The sequence below is a fragment of the Salvelinus sp. IW2-2015 genome, linkage group LG14 (assembly GCF_002910315.2).
Source record: "Salvelinus sp. IW2-2015 linkage group LG14, ASM291031v2, whole genome shotgun sequence".
NCBI classification, from domain to species: Eukaryota; Metazoa; Chordata; class Actinopteri; order Salmoniformes; family Salmonidae; genus Salvelinus; species Salvelinus sp. IW2-2015.
This window is the reverse complement of record NC_036854.1, coordinates 43,646,075-43,667,449: the sequence shown is the minus strand read 5'-3', so window position 1 is coordinate 43,667,449 and position 21,375 is coordinate 43,646,075. Positions and strand designations below refer to the sequence as shown.

General features: G+C 43.0%; 1 protein-coding gene across 1 annotated transcript in view; it reads left to right on the top strand.

The window, feature by feature from the left end:
• The window catches only part of LOC111973106 (zinc finger E-box-binding homeobox 1-like), an 89,466-nt gene extending 85,786 nt beyond the window's left edge, over positions 1-3,680 (top strand). Inside the window, 1 exon segment of the mRNA XM_024000339.2 lies at positions 630-3,680. Coding sequence (XP_023856107.2) covers positions 630-1,603 — 974 coding nt within the window. The 3' untranslated portion in view covers positions 1,604-3,680.
• Positions 3,681-21,375: the final 17,695 nt, after the last annotated feature.

Sequence of the window (21,375 nt, the reverse complement as noted above, 5' to 3'; positions counted from 1 at the left end):
TCACTGCACCTCCCCAGAGAGACCTCAGGAAAACATGAGGCGAAGTGAAACTGAAGGGGGAAATTTTCAGTATATTGCAGAAGGGCGGTAGACACCACCATTCCAGCAGCTATTACCCAATAAACACACACACACGCACTCCACCAGAACTCCCCCTGCCAACCACATTACCTTCCGGTATGAAATGTTGAAGGGATGTTGCATCAGAGCTCTGTTAGTAATTTTAAATGAGAACATGGGTAGTGTTGTGGCCAAGCACAGGTCAACCCACTCCGAGGCGTTCTGTCTTTACGACTTTGATAACTGCCGTAGAACCACCGTTTTTAAATCTAAATTCACTTTGTCCTGTTTTTTGTTGCGTTGTTTGCAATATTTACCATGGATACGTGATGATAAATAATATGGGTTTCACCGACCTTTGGCGCAATAATCCAAACCATTTCACGAGCACAACAGTCTGGGGAATTACAACAGTTTGACCTGTATTTTTCAAGGAGGGTGCAACCACTGTTACAAGCCCATACGGTGTTACTCTGTGATTTCACTCAACAATAATCCTGAGCCTGAATGTTTTATCACTCTGTTTCAGATACCTTTTTATTGACTGTTTATTTTCTCCCGTGCTACAGGCAAGCGACCCCACGAGTGCGGTATCTGCAGGAAGGCCTTCAAACACAAGCACCACTTGATAGAACACATGCGTCTCCACTCTGGAGAGAAGCCCTACCAGTGCGACAAGTGTGGCAAGCGCTTCTCTCACTCGGGCTCCTACTCCCAGCACATGAACCACCGTTACTCCTATTGCAAGAAAGAGGCGCAGGAAGGAAGTCAGGGAGGTATAGGGGAGGAGGTGCTGGAGGAGGAGATGGAGAGCCCTGTGGGGTTGGCCCTGGGCCTCGGAGGGGAGCAGCAGGAGCAGTCAGACAGCAGGCCCACCTCCTCCCACCTGGACTCTGACGAGCGAGGGAGCAGCACCAGGGAGGACGAGGAGGAGAGCGAGGAGGAGGGAGAGGAGGAGGACATGGAGACAGCGGCAGGGGAGGAGGTGGAGGGGGATCCGGACAGAGTTCTGGATATGGATGATATACAGGTGGTGCGGATAGGAGACGAGGGAGGGGACGAGGAGGACGAGGCGGAGGGGGAGAAGGAAGAAGACACTGGTCGAGAGGAGGGAGAGAATGAGGAAGAGCAGGGAGTGGAGAGAGTAGTGGTGGGGGGTGAAGGGGAGGAAGGAGAAGAAGAGGGAGTAGTGGGGGTTGAAGTAAAGGAGGAGCAGGAGGAAGAGGAGGTTACAGGGAAAAAGGCAGACACAAGGCAAGAGGAGGTACAGGAGAACAGGGAGAAAGAGGAGGAACATGAAGGTGAGAAGGAACAGGCTGAGGAGCAGGTGGAGGAGGAGCTGTCTGAGAAGGAGGAGCTGTCTGAGAAGGAGGAGACAATGGACACAGAGAAAGGATTGACCTCGGAGGACAAGGAAGAGTCAGGGTCGAGGGCGGCGGAGGAAAGCGAGGTCATGAAAGAGAATGAAGGTGAAACAAACAGGAACACTGTTTCAGAAGACAAGAACCAGACACCGACAGGAGAGAAAGGTGATCCGAATTAAAACAGGGAGATACCAGACCCGTGCTTCTTCCTTAATGAAATGGAAGGATCCTTTTTCCCCATGACATTGGGGGAGAGGATAGAGAGCTAAAGTTTGGATTGCTCTGACGGACGCTGCATTTCAGTTCACTACTGTGTATGAATCCAGGTGTGCCTGAAAAAATACTAGTGGCTTTTTCCACAGGAGGAGAAACATTTTCAGTGTTAGAAAATGTATTTGTAAAAAACTAAAACACAAATTTTAACAACAAAAAATGCATTATACGGACTTTGGAAGCTAGAGCCGACACGTTTTAGATAATGTTTTATTACTAAATCAACCTTGGGTCATTTCTTTTTATCAGTGTTACTAATTTTATCCCTCATATTTTAACCTTTAAAAACCTGTACAGTTAGGAGAGATTTCTATATCTTTTTATTGCCAATGAACAAAAAAAGATCAGTATTTTATTAAGTTGGAGGAAAAAAGATCCTGTGCACTACAAGTGGCTTGGTTTACTTACGGCACTAACAGTTGTGTTGTCTACCCTTCAGTGTTATGGCACTAGACTTACAGTATACATCATCAGCATGTTAGCTGGGGATGTTAGCATACCTTTTGTTGTACATGGATTGTGAGCCTTAAAGAAGAAAACGATTGTGAGATGAGTTCATCCATGATGATATTCCAGTAGTTGATTACCTTATAGATGAAGAAGAAGACAAGGGGGAGTATCGAAGGAGTCTGCATTGATACATTGTTCTAAAATGTTCTGTTCGTTCGTTTGTTCATTTCATCAATCTGTTATCATCAGTGTTACATGTACAGAATCAGATCAAYCAGAATAAGAAAGAAGAACAAATCGTCAGATCATTTGCCCCCTGAATCCTATTCCCACTCCCAGCCTTATGCAAAACAAGAAGACATGATGCGTATCAAAAGTGCCATTGAATACTGCTGTTTTTCCTTAGCAGCTGTTGTCAGGTTGTGTCGAGGCCCAGATTTGATAGCAGCTCAAACATGTCAACTCTTTCAGACGATATCCTGTTGATTTTGGCTCACTACCACTTGTCCTGATGTTGTAGATTATAGCGTTACCATGAATTATAATTTAGACATGAATTACATATTTGAGATAAAAGATCTGCCTCTTTTATAATCAGAGCAATCAAAGACTAAAAGGACTTACAATGTTTTAACGGAACGGCGAAACGTGATTTTGAAATATTTCCTGCCTTGAAATGTATAATTTCCCCCAGTCCAATTCCAGTGCACTTGTTTAACACTTGTGAAACGCTCGCGCTCTCTTCAGGTAACAAAAGTAGGCAAATATGATCCCATAATGGTTATTGAGACAATATTTTTTACCTGTCAGTATTATTTTGTTGTTTTGTTGTTGGATTGTTTTGTATGTTCATGTTAAAATGTGTGTACTGTATGTTTTCAGAAAAGGCAGTATTTTTCCCATTCCCAATGATATGGGTTATCTGTTTAGTTATAGAAACATTTTATATTTATGTCTTTTTTTTTATTTTATATTTCTTTATAGTTATTTATTACACAATGTAGTGTACAATACTGTAGTTTGTATTAATACAATAATATATTTTAGTATGAAAATCATTTCAAATGTAAGCTGACTACAACAAAGGTGGGAAAAGAAAAAAAAAGCTCTGGCATTTTGAAGTATGTTTTAGAACGAAAACACATGTAAAGTTGTCAACACACCCCACAAGCCTGAAATTGAAACATGTTACCTTTCTAAATCCATTCATTCTCATGTTAGTTTTTACCTTTTGCCCACTTTAATATGAAGCTACTGAAACTTTTTGAGAACTAACTGTATGTCTAATAGCATGAGTGTGCTGTTGTATTGAAGGATGACCCGTAACCATGAACCTGTCCTTTTGCCAAGCCAAAATAATATTGACATTTTTTGTGTTTTATTTGTGCCAATTTGTTACTTTGTATGTATACTACGTCAAGGCCACAACCTCTTTTATATGTACTTGTTTTAATCCATGATCATTTTTATAGTGATAGTTTTTGTTTGTTTTTTCTATGACTCCCCATCTCACAATAAAATACATCAACTACATCCCCCTGGTTTGATCATCTATTTTTTCATGTATTTGCTTGCATAATAAAGCTTTAGGCCAGCAATCAATCCGATCGRGTTTGGAGACAATGCGGCTGTTAAAGTTTGCGGAGATCGTATTTCAGGTAAACACTGCAGATGTCGGCTGAATTGGAAATTACCTTTAAATGTCAAATGCACTATAGTGCGGTTTCGGATTGAATCCCGCCCTTAGGGACATATGCAGAATTTACCGTGAATGCAGTCTCCGCAAACGGAGGAACAACACCTTTAAATTTCAATCTAGCAATAACGCGGATCTTCCTCAATACTTCTTGCGATACGGATTGAATCCAGCTCCTAATAAAACTCGCCGCCTGGAGAGATCAGTCAGATTCCCTTCTGGGGTGTATTCAGTGAGGTGAAACATTCAGACCGTTGCAAGCAGATAGAAATGTAATGAATAGAGCTAACATGATCCCCCTATTTAGCTGACATGTATGTTCTAAACAATACATTTCTATCTGAACGTTGTGTAACGATGTGTGACATTACACCCTGCTGAACAGAGCCCAGACCAGCCCAAGGTCATTTCTATTGATCCCGATCAGGTTTCCTTCAGGGAGAGGGAGGGTCTACCCTTAACATGAATTAGTAATGGTATGGACCCAAAATCTATAGTCTGATGAGGAGGTGAACATGATACAATACTCTAACATGTCTATTACTGTTACTCTTCTCTACCTCGGGACTGGAGAAGGGATACTTTCTGAAGGGATTTTGGTGATTTGGTCCATGTCTAGATCCTCTACATCTTTCTCCATGGTAAAAATTGAGAGCAGGTGTGGGTGTGTTTGTGTGGGAGGGGATTCAACAATTCGCCAAGCCTCTCTTTGTCTAGGTTGATAGTGGGTATGATGAATGTGGAAAAGAGAATGTGTGTGTGTGTGTGTGTGTGTGTGTGTGTGTGTGGTGTGTGTGTGTGTGTGTGTGTGTGTGTGTGTGTGTGTGTGTGTGTGTGTGTGTGTGTGGGTGTGTGTGGTGGTGTGTGTTGTGTGTGTGTGGTGTGTGTGTGTGTGTGTGTGTGTGTGTGTGTGTGTCAGAGAAAGTAATCTGTCATATTTGGCAGTGTTGATTGTGTTGAGTAGGTAGGGGAGGGAGGTGGAAGGCGTGATAATGTCTAATAGTACCACACTACCATAACATTATATACTAACCCTCACGATTTCACACGAAATTCCACCCTCAAAAAATATTTGAAACCATGTTTTTGAAACACAGATGTGATGACATTTCAAATGAAGTTTCACCTGGATTTTCACGTGATCACCTAACCTTTTACAAGTGGATTCTAATTTTCACACACGATTTCACAGATGATGCCTTGCAAACAAAAATGAGTCGTTAGGACACACACGCAAACAGTGTGTTTTCAGCGTACATATATATTTTTGGTACTTTTACCCCTTTTTCATGACATAAAATTGGTAGTTACAGTCTTGTCCCATCGCTGCATCTCCCATAAGGACTCAGGAGAGGGCCGAGAGAGCCACGTGTCCTCCGAAATACGACCCTGCCACTGCACGCTTCATTCAGAAGCCAGCCGCACCAATGTGTCAAAGGAAACACCGTACAACTGGCGACCGAAGTCAGCGTGCAGGCGCCCGGCCCGCCACAGGTGTCACTAGAGCGTGATGCGACAAGGAAATCCAGGCCGGCCAAACTCTCCCCTAACCCGGACGACGCTGGGCCAATTGTGCACAGCCTCATGGCTCTCCTGGACACAGCTGGCTCTGACACAGCCCGGGATCGAACCCATGTCTGTACTAACACCTCAAGCCCTGCAATGCAGTGCCTTAGGCTGCTGCACCACTCGGTAGGCTATTTTTGACACACATTAACATACATGATTACATTGTGTATGTTTATTTATACAGTAATTATTATTCAACGTGTCCTCACCTGGGATTTGAACTCACAACCTCTTGTTTCAGTGCAATGTTCCCTCTAAGCTGCGCGCATGCTCAGCCGTGTACCTCCACCAGGACTGCCGCACGGAAGAAATGCCAGGCAGCACAGCGATGCAAGAGATTGAACTTCACTGGGTTCGCCCAATTAGTTTGCACTATATAGATCAGCGCAACTTTCATTGGGGACAGGCGGGACATGTCCCCCCCACATTCTGAAATTGCATTTTTGTCGTCCCCCCAGTTTAATCCTTGGCATGTGATACAAAACAAGGCAACGGTGTGCTTTAGGACTATGCGGACACCTCATTACAGCTGTAGGCTGTAATGATAATTATGTCCCCCCCACTTCTAAAACCAAAGTTGCGCCCCTGATATAGATCAACCTGTTTTCTATGATCTAGTCAACATTGTATCCGCCCCTTTTCAATGCAACAAACCAGAACAAACAAACTTTGCAAGATTGAGTCTGTGATTTTGTTGTAGGCAGAGCCAGAGTGCAACTGAGTAGAATTKTATTGGTGGGGGGTAGCCCAGGAGCAGTCTTTCAATCACCTGTGAGTGAATGAGCTTTTCAGATCAGTTACAGATCAGAGCGCAGGGCCACGCATGTGCACGTTTGTACATATTCTTTGCTAGTTAGTGAGTTATTAGCCCAGTTATAAATAAGTATAGGTCAGCAATGTGGAGTTACTGCTTCCTACAAGAGCACAACATTTGTAGGCTACATTTCAAGCTGTCTTTGAAAAGCCAATCAGGTAAAAATCGTATCTCTTAATTTATGGGGCAGTGTTGTCTATTGAGACAGGCTTGAATATGGAAATAAGCTAATAGGCAGAGGGGTAGCCTACATTGTCTAATTATCTATATGGTAATACTAATGAATTGTATTTCGTTAAGTGGTTTCTTGCATCATACAACTTAAATACAATGCCATTTACTGTCACATTTGGCCCATGGTGTTACAGACCAAGTAAAAAAATCATTAATTAATGAATTAATCCCTTCATAATGTTTATTTTTATTTTTTAAGTCTCATGCAATGTAGGCCTGCATTGAACACCACGTGTAGGCTACTGTAGGCTATATCATAGAAATCAAAAGCTATTTCCATGTGAAAATGTTATGCGATTTGCTCCATTGGTTTTGTTGGTAGGCCTACATTATGCTCAAATAGCCACAATAGCCTATTGACTACTGTGCAAAACTGTAAGGGTACAGCCTCAGTGTTCACTGTTAACGCACGGCGGAAGTTGCACAAACTTCTCACAACATTCAAGTTTCTGCTCACTAGACCTAAAAAAAAGAACATTGGTTCACGACATTTTAATCTTCCTGCTACACCACCATGTGTGTCAATGACTGATTTCACCTGTATTCCTACACAAATCACATTTTCACATGTGAAACAGCCCAACAAAAAGTCACAAAAACTGACACGAGGTCAGTTGTTCACATGTGAAACCATACCGTATGTTTAAATGTATTAAACTGTATGAGATTTTTCGTTCACATGTTAACACCACCTTTTCACGTGAGGAGAATAACGTTTTGTTATGTGAAAATCGAATTTGCACTTTCACGTAAAAATCTCTCACGTGGAATTTCTTTTTCACATTTGGAAAACTTTCACATGTGAAAATCTCATTTMCACTCTCACACGTGAACAATTGTCACAGTGGAATTGCATTTGGACGTGAAAAAAAAGTTGAAATTATCAAGTTGCTTTTACATGTCACATTAACTTCACATAAAATCACATGATCACACGTGTTATCACGTGAAATTCATAGGTTTTTTCTGTAAGGGAACATATTATCACATCAAACTGCCTTCAGTAATTTAGACCATTTTGAATCAGTTTTACGATTTTGATATCAATAGCAAACATAAAATGTAAGCCAGTAAAATCACAAGGTATCAGATCAGGTTGTGCCGGGCCATTTCATAAAAGGATTTCAGTCATATCTGAGACTTACCAAGCTCAGGTATTGCCATAGGTCCAGTTCTGCTGGGCTCAAAGAAAATGTCATTTAAGAGCTATATCTGCATCCCAAATGGCCCCCTATCCCCTACATAGATCCCTATACACGTAGTGCACTATATAGGGAATAGGGTGCCATTTGGGACCCAGCCATTAGAACTGCTAAGAGGATATGGTGTGCTAAGGGCGGTAATGGAGCAAAAGCCTGATGAACTATCATAGCTGCTGAGTTTCTGACTTGGAGCCAAACCCAGACTGAGTCTCTGACATGGTGCCAAACCCAAGGTCCAGCGTCCCAGGGGAAATTTAAAGAGAAGCCAACAGGAGAGAAAAAATGGTGCTCAGGAAAAAGCACAAAAATATTATGTCCATTTACTCAACCACTACATACCGGAATGTACGGTATACAATGCCATGTGTGTGTGTGTGTGTGTGTGTGTCTGTGCGTGAGTTTAATCATAGTAAGTGCCACTGCTATAAGACGGGCAGATTTTTGATAGAAAATGAACATTTAAACTGTTGAAAAGGAATCAGCACAGTCAGACTACTATCTCACTGGCTTGGACTAAAGGTTGTATCCACTCCCTTCTCTACAATGTGGTCTGTCAATAGAGGGCATTTACATGTGTAATAAATTATAATGTACATTTACATGTACAGTGCCTTCAGAAAGTATTCACACTCCTTGATTTGTTCCACATTTTGTTGTGTTAAAAAGTGGGACTCAAATGCATTTAATTGTCTTTGTTTTTTGTCAATGATCTACACAAAATACTCTGTAATTTCAAAGTGGGGGGAAATTCTAACATTTGTAAAAAATTAAATATATATCACTAAGAGCTTTTCCACACCTGGATTGTACAACATTTCCCATTATTATTTTCATTCTTCAAGCTCTGTCAAATTGCTTGTTGATCATTGCTTGAATACCATTTTCAGGTCTTGCCATAGATGTTCAAGAAGACTTAAGTCAAAACTGTAACTCGGCCACTCAGGAACATTCACTGTCTTCTTGGTAAGCAACTCTAGTGTATATTTTGCCTAGTGTTTTAGGTTATTGTCCTGCTGAAAGGTGAATGAATCTCTCAGTGTCTGGTGTAAAGCAGACTGAACCAGGCTTTCCTCTAGGATTTTGCCCAAGCTTAGCCCCAATCCATTTATTTTTTATCCTAAAAAACTCCCCAGCACCCATAACATGATGCAGCCATCACTATGCTTGAAAATATGGAGAGTGGTACTCAGTAATGTGTTGAATTGGATTTGCCCCAAACATAATACTTTGTATTTAGGATAAAATGTTTTTTTGCAGTATTACTTTAGTGCCTTGTTGCAAATAGGATTCATGTTTTAGAATATTTTTATTCTGTGCAGGATTCCTTCTTTTCACTCTGTCAATTGGGTTATTATTGTGGAGTAACTATAATGTTGTTGATCCATCCTCAGTTTTCTCCATTTACAGCCATTCAACTCTGTAACTGTTTTAAAATCACCATTAGCCTCATGTTGAAGTCCCTAAGCAGTTTCCTTCCTCTCCAGCAACTAAGTTAGGAAGGGCGCCTGTAGGAAGGGCGCCTCTACAAAGGGCGCTTTGTAGTGACTGGGTGTACTGATACGCCATTCAAAGTGTAATTAATAACTTTAACATGCTCAAAGGGATATTCAATGTCTGCTTTTTACATTTTTACTCATCTACCAATAGGTGCCCTTCTTTGCGAACCATTGGAAAACATCCCTGGTCTTTGTGGTTGAATCTGTGTTTGAAATTCATTGTTCGACTGAGGGACTATACAGATAAATGTATGTGTGGGGTAGAGATGAGGTTCAATAGTCATTCAAAAATCATGTTAAACACTATTATTACACAGAGTCCATGCAACTTATTATGTGACTTGTTAAGCGAATTTGTATTCCTGAACTTAATTAGACTTGTCAGGCGGTGGGTAACTGGTGCAGTGAATCAGGCGCAGGAGAGCAGAGATGAGTGTACAAGGTATTTAATTCCACAACAGCACCAGAATACAGACAATACTCTAAGTGCGGAGAAATACCGGTCATTCGAAAATAACGGGCGTACATACATAACCCGGCAAACATAACCAGCCGACAAGAACCGACATGAACAATCAATAAACACGCACACTAACATGTGGGAAACAGAGGGTTAAATAATGAACATGTATTTGGGGAATTGAAACCAGGTGTGTAGAAKACAAAGACAAAACAAATGGAAAATGAAAAGTGGATTGGCGATGGCTAGAAGAACGGTGACGTCTACCGCCGAACGAACAAGGAGAYGGACCGACTTCGGCGGAAGTCGTGACAAGACTTGCCATAACAAAAGCACATTTTTACACCTGAACGTATTTAGGCTGGTTTTTATTTTTTATTTTTTTATTTAGGCATACCAAAAGGTTTGAATACTTATTGATTCAAGACATTTCAGCTTTTCATTTTTTATTAATTTGTAAACATTTCTAAAAACATAATTCCACTTTGACATTGGGGTATTGTGTGTAGATCAGTGACATAAAATGTCTATTTAATCCATATTAAATTCAGACATGGGGTGTGAATACTTTCTGAAGGCACTGTATGCACACAAGTAATATTTGTTTCATCGTAGCGGTCATTGTCTCATCAACAGAGGTGGCTATTTGAAGAGGACCTCTCTCTTCTAATATGTTGATGGAGATGAGGGCAATTGGATTGTCATTGTGCTGTGTTTAACTACTGACACCTGAAGGGCTCTCCCTCCCTCCCTCCCTCCCTCTCTCTCTCTCTCTCTCTCCCTCCCTCCCTCTACCTCCCTCCCTCTAACTCCCTCCAGGAATACATGGATTGTGTAGTAGAACAATCCATTGTTATTATGACTTTGTATCTATTAGATGATGTACAGTATACTGTCTGTACGCGTGTCCTTGTTGTAAGTGGTGCTCCCAGGAATCTGATATCACACACACACACACAATTATAGAGTTTGATAAGATCTGGTGAAATCTAGCAAAATGTAATTTACGCAGGGTTGTAGAAGGCTTTCTGCCCATGCTTGTCATTGCTCACTGGCAATATTCCTTTTATTATAGACCACATATTCCTTTATCTCTGCTACTTGCTAGCTAAGACATTTAAACAGCCACGGCCTCTCTTGCTCACCCGCTCTTTGGTAGTATGTATGAGAACAAGAGAAATTCAGTAATTGTATGTTTCTCTGTCTGTTTGGTGAGTGCCTGTAGTTTGCCTACCCTCCTGTATAGAATACTTTATAAAAGCCTTTATTGCACTTGAGAGGATGTTTGTCTTGCGCGTATGCAAAAGCGACTGTCAATAGACCACAGCGCACACAGATATGCATAGTATAAAGCACACCCAATACATGGGAACTCCAGGAGTAGCGTACAGACCAGACCGTCCTCCATACTCAGGGTCTGATAAATGATGCATTGAGTTTGGAGAGCTGTACGGTGACACTGATACACTCTCACTCTCCTCATCCATTACACTTACKCTCTTCACACGTGCTCCATCCATTTTGGGGCTCCAAACCAGAACTGGCATTTCACCACTTCCCCTGCAGTTACCAGTCAGGGACATTTAAACTGTTAGATAAACATTACAATTAACCACAACCACCCTGCAACCCTGACTGGCCTAGTGGTGTGAGGCCTCCAGAGTACATCCAGCCCACCCAGCTCTCCTCTCTCTACAGTGTGTGTGTGTGTGCCTGTTTGTATGTGTCTGTCTGGCTCCAGGTGTGTGTGTGTGCTAGGACTAGGACAACACAGCAGAGCGCTCAATCATGACTGGAATAATAAGGCACTGCAGCTCCGCAGAATTCAATTAAATGTTCTGCCCCTTTAAAGGGTTTACCGCCCACAGAAACACACACGGACGTAGAAACACACACACACACACACACACACACACCACACACACACACACACACACACCAACCACACACACACACACACACACACACACACACACAACCACACACACACACACAACACACACAACACACACACACACACACACACATCACATGGATTGCATCTGTCCTTTACTTGACATCACTTATTTCTTCATAACATATCCTCTGTTTAACCTATTGTGTTTTTCACCTCCAACCCCCTCCTCTTCCCTCTCCTCCTTCTCTCCCTCCTTCCCAATCCCATTCTTCCCTCTACCCCTTCCCCCTCTGTCTCCTCTCCCTTCCTCCCTTCCTCCTCCCCTCTCTCCTCCCTCTCCTCCTCCTCCTCAGGGATGCTAAGACCTTAGCATGTCATCTCTGTCCCTCCCAGCTTATTGGTGTGCTGTAGGTCAGGGGATAATACCATAAAAGGGCATGGCATGACAGCTATGTTCACTCCCACAATACCTCACTAACCCTCCTGTCCTCTGTTCAAATTGGACCCTATTCACTATAAAGTGCACTTCTTTTGACCAGGGTCAAAGAAATGCACTATATGGAATAGGGTGCGATTTTAGACGAACAAGGTAATGTACTCACTGGGCCAATAGGCCTGGAATGACACCAGATAATTGTCCTATTTTAACAGGGTCTGATAAGGCACAGCAGTGAGAACCATTCTGTCAGGTACTGTAGCCCTATCCCTAGCCCTAAACCTAGCTTCATGTCCACAATTTCCACAATACAATTTCAATTCAATGTGTTTAATGCAGGCCTGAGTCACTTCATTGAATATATATATTGTTCCCTGGATGGCAGATAGACGGCAGCATAGTGCAGCTGATGAACAGAATGGCCGAAATAGAACGCAACTGCTCAGCTACAGCGGCCGACACGCTACTAGCTAATTTTGCAGTCTGGTAGACTGGTAGATTTATTGTTAAAAAGAAACGTAAATCTATTGACAATGAAAATGATGGGGAAGAGCTGGAGAACAACGTGACAGCTATGAACAAACAACCACTGGAGAACCAGGAAAATTAGGAAGATGGAGGCGGGGAAATGCTGCTAGCTAACGTAGCTGACGTGGCAACGGTGGCTAAGAGAAGTATACGGTCGATTCAAGAAGAACACAGAAAGTTCCAAGAGAAATGGACAGACAAGTACTGCATGATGGGACTAGCTCACTTTGTCTTAGTTGCCAGAAGGCAGTCAATTGTTTTAATCGAGCAAATTTAGAGTGACATTTCCAGTCACACCGTGCCCACTTTGACAAAACATATCCGCCACAAAGCAACCTCAGAAACAACTAAATAGCGCAACTCAATGGACAGCATAAAGGACAACAACAAATGATGGACAGATCTATCACTGTTGCAGAGAAAACGACAGAGGCAACATATGAGATTGCTTGGATACTTGAGAGAAACAGACGCGGAGATTGTCAAATAATGTTTTTTTCTCAAACAAGGAAGCTATTTTAAAGCAAATTAAGGAACTGCAACTCTCAGAKTCGACCATAACAAGACACATAGAAGACATCYACGAGGACATCGGTGAGCAATTCATTACTGATATATCTGTGGCGCCGTGTTTTAGTATTGCGCTTGACGAAAGCCCTGGTGTAAGTGACATTGCCCAATTATGTGTTTGGGTCTACTTCCCTCAAAACGAGTCGTTCAGAGAGGAACTTTTATGTTTACTGCCCCTTCGGGGACAAACACGAGGAGAGGATATTCTGAAAGCCCTTGTTACATTCTTTGCTGAGGATAATATTGACTGGTCAGATCTGGCATCTGTGTGCACTGACGGCGCCCCAAACATGCGAGGGAAGGAGAAGGGACTCATAGGCCTGATAAGAAAGAGAGGATATTTCTGAATTTGCTATGTTTCATTGTATCATTCATCAGGAAGCACTTGTGGCTAAACTCAAAGACTGTGACTTACAGAATGTGATGCAGCAAGTCGTGTGCGTGGTGAACATTATTATTGCGAGGACACTGAATCACCGGCAATTCTGCAAGTTGCTGTGGGAATACCAGACAGAATACGGCGACTTGATATTTAACAATGAGGTGAGATGGCTGTCTCGTGGAAAAGTTTTGGAAAGATTTCTCTCCTCCCTCAACCCATGAATTTGTTGCAAGCAAGGTGCAAGAYGAGCCAGAGCTGGATGATCCACAGTGGATATTAAAGCTGGCTTTTTTAACCTCTTGACGCTAGGGGTCAGATTATTATTATTTAAAAAATAAAATAACRTTCCCAAGGTAAACGGACTATTTCMCAGGTCCAGATCGTAGAATATGCATATAATTTACAGATTAGGATAGAAAACACTCCAAAGTTTCCAAAACTGTCAAAATATTGTCTGTGAGTATAACAAAACTGATTCTGCAGGCGAAAACCTGAGAAGTGATTTTTTGAATTTTAAATCTGTGTTTCCTGGCCCGTCTTTCCTCCATTTAAAGGGGTATCAACCAGATTCCTTTTCCAATGGCTTCSTCAGGCTGTGACCAGGCTTTAGACATAGTTTCAGGCTTTTATTTTGAAAAATGAGCGAGATTTTTCAAAACTAGTCAGGTGTCCTCTGATTAGTACCTGCGCGCGAGAGAAARTCCATTTTCTTTCTCTCTTTTATTGAATAGGTTACGGTCCGGTTGAAATATTATCGATTATGTTTGTTAAAAACAACCTGAGGATTGATTATAAAAAACATTTTACATGTTTCTACGAACATTACAGATACTTTTTGGAATTTTCGTCGAACGGTACGAGGCTTTGGTTTTCTGAACATAACGCGCAACCCAAATGGCGTTTTTTTGTTATAAAAGTAATATTTATCGAACAAAAATAACATTTATTGTGTAACTGGGAGTCTCGTGAGTGCAAACATCCGAAGATTATCAAAGGTAAGCGATTCATTTTATTGCTTTTCTGACTTTCGTGACCATGCTAATTTGGGGCTAGCTGTTGTAGCATTGATTGATACACTCACAAAAGCTTGGATTGCTTTCGCTGCAAAGCATATTTTCAAAATATGACACGATAGGTGGATTAACAACAAGCTAAGCTGTGTTTTGGTATATTTCACTTGCGATTGCATGATTATAAATATTGTTAGTAAAATTTTGCGCCCTGCAATTCAGCGGTTGTTTAGGAAAATGATCCCGCTAAAGGGATCCGTAGCGCAGAGAAGTTAACTGACATCACCTGCCACCTGAACACGGTGAATCTCCAGCTCCAAAGGAAAGCTAAAACGCTGGGGGAAATACTGCGTGTGGTCACAGCATTTCAAAATAAAATCACCACACTGTTCATAACTGATAGACAGTTTGTTCATTTCCCAACACTCAGAGCAGTCACCACATCCAACCCAGACATACAGCAACATTTCAGCTATGATGCATTTGTACATGTGTTGGAAGAGTTGAAGTTGGAGATTGAGTCAAGATTCAAGGATATCAAAATCAAATCAAATTACCCATGGTTAGCAGATGTTATTGCGAGTGTAGCGAAATGCTTGTGCTTCTAGTTCCGACAGTGCAGTAATATCTAACAAGTACTCTAACAATTCCACAACCACTGTACCTTATACACACAAATCTAAGTAAAGGGATGAAATAAGAATATATACATATACATTTATGGATGAGCGATGACCGAGCGGCTTAGGCAAGATGCAATAGATAGTATAAAAATACAGTATATACATCTGAAGACTGAAGTTTACATACACGTAGAGTCATTAAAACTTGTTTTTCAACCACTCTACAAATTTCTTGTTAACAAACTATAGTTTTGGCAAGTCGGTTAGGACATCTACTTTGTGCATGACACAAGTAATTTTTCCAACAATTGTTTACAGACAGATTATTTCACTTATAAGTCACTGWATCACGATTCCAGTGGGTCAGAAGTTTACATACACTAAGTTGACTGTGCCTTTAAACAGCTTGGAAAATTCCAGAAAATGATGTCATGGCTTTAGAAGCTTCTGATAGGCTAATTGACATAATTGAGTCTATGAGGTGTACCTGTGATTATTTCAGCCTACCTTCAAACTCAGTGCTCTTTGCTAATCATGGGAAATCCAAGAAATCAGCCAAGACCTCAGAAAAAAATTGTGACCTCCACAATGTCTGGTCATCCTTGGGAGCAATTCCAACCACCTGAAGGTACCACTTCTCATCTGTACAAGCAATAGTCTGCAAGTAAAACACCCATGGGACCACGAGCACGTCAGTCCGCTCAGGGAAGGAGACGCGTTCTGTCTCGTCTAGAGATGAAACTCCTTTGGTCGAAAAGTGTAAATCATCCCAGAACAACAGCAAGGACCTTTGAGATGCTGGAGGAAACATGTCAAAATGTCCTATATCCACGTGAACGAGTCCTAATTCGACATAACCTGAAGGCACTCAGGCAGGAAGAAGCCATGCTCCAAAACCGCGCCATAACAAAAGCCAGACTAACGGCTTTGTAACGGCACATGGGACAGAAATCATCTTTTATGGAGAAATTCCTCTGTTGATGAAATAGAAATTGGAACTGTTTGGCCATAATAACCATCGTTATGTTTGGAGGAAAAAGGGGGAGGATTGCAAGCCGAAGAACACCATCCCAACCGTGAAGCACGGGGGTGGCAGCATCATGTTGTGGGGGTGCTTTGCTGCAGTAGGGACTGGAGCACTTCACAAAATAGATGGCATTATGAGAAAGGAAAATTATGTGGATATATTGAAGCAAAATCTCAAGACATCAGTCAGGAAGTTAAAGCTTGGTCGCAAATGGGTCTTCCAAATGGACAATGATACCAAGCATACTTCCAAAGTTGTGGCAAAATGGCTTAAGGAAAACAAAGTCAAGTTATTGGAGTGGCCATCACAAAGCCCTGACCTCAATCCTATAGAAAATGTGTGGGCAGAACTGAAAAAGCGTGTGAGAGCAAGGAGACCTACAAACCTGACTCAGTTACACCAGCTCTGTCAGGAGGAATGGGCCAAAATTCACCCAATTTATTGTGGGAAGCTTGTGGAAGGCTATCCGAAACGTTTGACCCAAGTTAAACAATTTCAAGACAATGCTACCAAATACTAATTGAGTGTATGTAAACTTCTGACCCACTGGGAATGTGATGAAAAAAATTAAAGCTGAAATAAATCATTCTCTCTACTATTATTCTGACATTTCACATTCATAAAATAAAGCGGTGATCCTAACTGACCTAAGACAGGGAATTTTTACCAGGATTAAATGTCATGAATTGTGAAAAACTGATTTTAAATGTATTTGGCTAAGGTGTATGTAAACTTCCGACTTCAACTGTACATATGAGATGAGTAATGCAAGATATGTAAACATTATTAAAGTGGCATTATTAAAGTGACTAGTAATCAATTTATTAAAGTCGCCAATGATTTCAAGTCTGTATGTAGGCAGCAGCCTCTCTGTGTTAGTGACAGCTGTTTAACAGTCTGATGGCCTTGAGATAGCTTCTATTTTTCAGTCTCTCAGTCCCAGCTTTGAGATGCACATGTTTTGACCTCACCTTCTGGACCCTCTGGAGAGCCCTGCTGTTGTGGGCGGTGCAGTTTCCGTYCCAGGCGGTGTTACAGCCCGACAGGATGCTCTCAATTGTGCATCTGTAAAAGTTTGTAAGGGTTTTAGGTGACCACCCAAATTTCTTCAGCCTCCTGGGGTTGAAGAGGCACTGTTGCGCCTTCTTCACCACACTGTCTGTGTGGGTGGACCATTTCAGGTTGTCTGTGATGTGTACACTGAGGAACTTTCCACCTTCTCCACTGCTGTCCCGTCAATGTGGATAGGGTGCTACCTCTGCTGTTTCCTGAAGTCCACGATCATCTCCTTTGTTTTGTTGACGTTGAGTGAGAGGTTGTTTTCCTGACACCACACTGAGTGCCCTCACCTTCTCCCTATAGGCTGTGTCGTCATTGTTGGTGATCAAGCCTACTACTGTTGTGTCGTCTGCAAACTTGATGATTGAGTTGGAGGCGTGCGTTGCCACGCAGTCATGGGTGAACAGGGAGTCCAGGAGGGGGCTGAGCARGCAACCTTGTGGGGCCCCAGTGTTGAGGATCAGCGAAGTGGAGATGTTGTTTCCTACCTTCACCACCTGGGGGTGGCCCGTCAGGAAGTCCAGGACTCATTTGCACAGGGCGGGGTTGAGACCCAGAGCCTCAAGCTTAATGATGACCTTGGAGGGTACTATGGTGTTGAATGTTGAGCTGTAGTCAATGAACAGCATTCTTACATAGGTATTCCTCTTGTCCAGATGGGATAGGGCAGTGTGCAGTGTAATTGCATCATCTGTGGACCTATTGGGGCAGTATGCAAATTGAAGTGGGTCTAGGGTGGCAGGTAAGGTGGAGGTAATATGGTCCTTGACTAGTCTCTCAAAGCATTTCATGATGACAGAAGTGAGTGCTACAGGGCGATAGTCATTTAGTTCAGTTACCTTTGCCTTCTTGGGTACAGGAACAATGGTGGCCATCTTGTAGCATGTGGGGACAGCAGACTGGGATAGGGAGAGATTGAATATGTCCGTAACCACACCAGCCAGCTGGTCTGCGCATGCTCTGAGGACGTGGCTAGGGATGCCGTCTGGGCCAGCAGTCTTGCGAGGGTTAACATGTTTAAATATCTTACTCACGTCGGCCACAGAGAAGGAGAGGGAGAGCCCGCAGTCCTTGGTAGCAGGCCGCGTTGGTGGCACTATATTATCCTCAAAGCGGGGAAAGAAGGTGTTTAGTTTGTCTGGAAGTAAGATGTTGGTGTCCGTGACATGGCTGTCTTTCTTTTTGTAGTCCGTGACTTCCTGCAGACCCTGCCACATACGTCTCGTGTCTGAGCTTTTGAGTTGCGACTCCACTTTGTCCCTATACCAACATTTTGCTTGTTTGATTGCCTTGCGGAGGGAATAGCTACACTGTTTGTATTCATCCATATTCCCAGTCATCTTTCCATGGTTAAATGCGATGGTTCGTGCTTTCAATTTGCGCGAATGCCGCCATTTCTCCACTGTTTCTGGTTAGGGTAGGTTTTAATAGTCACAGGGTGTACAACATCTCCAATGCACTTCCTTATAAACTGGAGTACAATGAGTTTTTCAACTTCATTGAGAACCTTTCATGTGCCAGTGTCATCTCTGACCCCAGTCATCACGGCCCTTTGTCCTGACCATGCTGGAATAGAAAGTGAGATAGTGGAGCTGCAGGAAAATGACACATTGCAAGGTAAAAGATCAGGTGTTACCCATTTCTGGAGCCTTGTGTCAGACACAGAGTATCCACTTCTGAAGTAGTGTGTGCAAAAGGTGACATCACGCCTCAGCCGGCTCGTCAGGCTCCCATGCCTCGGCCGGCTCCCATGCCTCGGCCGGCCTGTCAGGCTCGCCCAGGTGAGACACCGGATGGCGCCCCTAGAGAAGGGGTACTGTCACGCCTGCTCGTGCTCCCCCTCTCTGGCGCTCGAGGGCGCTAGGCTGTCCATCATTATGCACACCTGTCACCATCATTACGCGCATCAGCGCTTCATTGGACTCACCTGGACTCCTTCACTTCTTTTGATTGCCCCCTCTATATCTGTTTGTTCCTCAGTTTGATCCCCGTGTCAGCATTAATGCTGTTTTGTTTCCCCTGTCCAGATGTTGTCCGTATGTTGTTTCATGTCCGTTATTTATTAAATGTTCACTCCCTGTACTTGCTTCTCGTCTCCTAGCGTCTATCCTTCTACCAATAAACCACAAACAATTTACAAACAAAACCATCACCCGCAGAAAGGAGTACAATAGTCAGTCAGTCCCTTAAGGGATAGGTGGTACAGATTCACCCCAGCTACAGGCAGCCCCAGCCGGGCAGACAAACGTTGATACACCCCTGGCTGGATCTTACCCAGGCTCATGGGTAGGCCTGTGCTGACAGGCAGCASCGTGGGAACCATACTGCTTCTCTGTGTCAGCAGTTCATCAGGGACATTTAGGGATCCAAGGTGGCTCATCTATCACCAACGTTAGATTACATTTACCGTCCCATTTCTTCTGCCAAGTACACTTCGCCAAGACCTGCTCTTGTCTGTTGTTGTTCGGTATCATGTCATTTTGTATTTCTTTGTGGACCCCAGGAAGAGTAGCTGCTTCAGAGACAGCTAATGGCGATCCTAATAAAATACTAAATACTAATAAAACACAGCTTGATACATTTTGGGCCATTTGCATTTTACCCCAGGTAATATATGGATGTTCAACACAGGAAGCATGGAAAATAAAAAGGTAATACTGTGGGCCTTGGCTGAAAGTAGTACACCACATAGGGAATACTTTTCCAGACGCAGACCAAAATTAACCTCAGAAGAACCTGAGGCTCTGGAATCTGGTAGTTTTGTTTTGGGATTCAGCAGTAGCACTGGCAGACMGAGGAGCAGACCAGGGACCTCAGAGGTGGGAAATACCCCTAAAGATCTTCCAAAAACAGCCTTTCCTCCCGTTTCATAAATCTTTTGATCTTTCAAAGCGAAAGGCAGCTTTGATTCATCTGCCTGTACTGTACCTGTTTTAGTATGTCCCTCGTGTTGCCGACTACGTCTCCTTTCTCAAATTAGATTCAGAAGAACCTCTGCTTTATTCACAGTGGGATCGACTTCAATGCCTCGCTATCTCTTCCCGTGGCAGAAAGTACAGAGAGAGAGAGAGAGAGAGTAGAGATGAGAGATGAGGAGAGAATGAGAGCGAAGGGAGGAGAGAGAGAGAGAGAGAGAGAGAGAGAGAGAGAGAGAGAGAGAGGAGAAGAGAGGTGATGGAGAGAAAGAGGCCAGGCTGCTGCTTCCCTGCATTTGTCTCAGTATCGTACCTTTCAATACTGCCAATGGCCGGCCTGTCAGAAAGGTCTTCCCTGGATGTGCATCTTATTTCCGTCACACTGGTAGCTTACTATTCCCCTGAGTGCCTGGGTGTTTGATGGGATTTCCTGAATGAAATGTATATTTTATTACGTCATCGTAAAAGGCTTTCATCATGACATAAGTATAATATGTTTCTATATCACAGAAAGTTTGGGGGTTACAATATAACTCAATCAATTTGTTGCAGATTGGTTTCATTTATTGTACTGTACATCCATCTCCCAAATGGGAGAATATATCTGTGTTGGAGGTCTGTGCTGAGACCTCAAGGGATGCATCACAAACGGCACCCTATTCCACATATAGTGCACTACTTTTGACCAGTGCCCTTTATAGGGAATAGGGTGGCATTTGGGACATAACCAAGGTGTTGGTGATTGGAGATTATGGAGTGGAACCCTGAGGGGACATGTTGCATTTGTCTGCTGAAGGAGGTGAAGGAGGGATGGGGGTGAAGGAGGTATGGAGGTGATGGAGGTCATGGAGGCGAAGGAGGGGATGGAGGGCTCCATCTTTTCTCTCCTCACCTGATCAAATGGCCCTCGTCAGTCTGACAGCTCCTTGATTACTGCTCTTGATTCAAGCCTTTTGGGGAAAATTAGTGAGAGGGAGAGAGAGAGAGGGGGATGAGAGAGGAAAAAGAGGGATGAGAGCGAGAGGAGCGACAGAGTGGAAGGGTGGAGGGGACATGACACCTCTGTTGAATAATTAATAGCAGACCGCGAGCCGCAGGGAAGAGATGTCCTCTCACAAAACACTCCACCTTTCTGACGTCCCTCCCTTCCTTCATATAGCCCTCTCTTGCTCTCCTTCCTTCTCTCCCTCTGCCGGAGGAGAGGGGGTCAGAGTTCAGCCTGGGCGTTGTTTCTCAGGGGGACCAAAAGGACAGACACTCCTCAGAGAGAGAACAAGACGAGACACTATAACTCACTTAGCCGCCTGCCA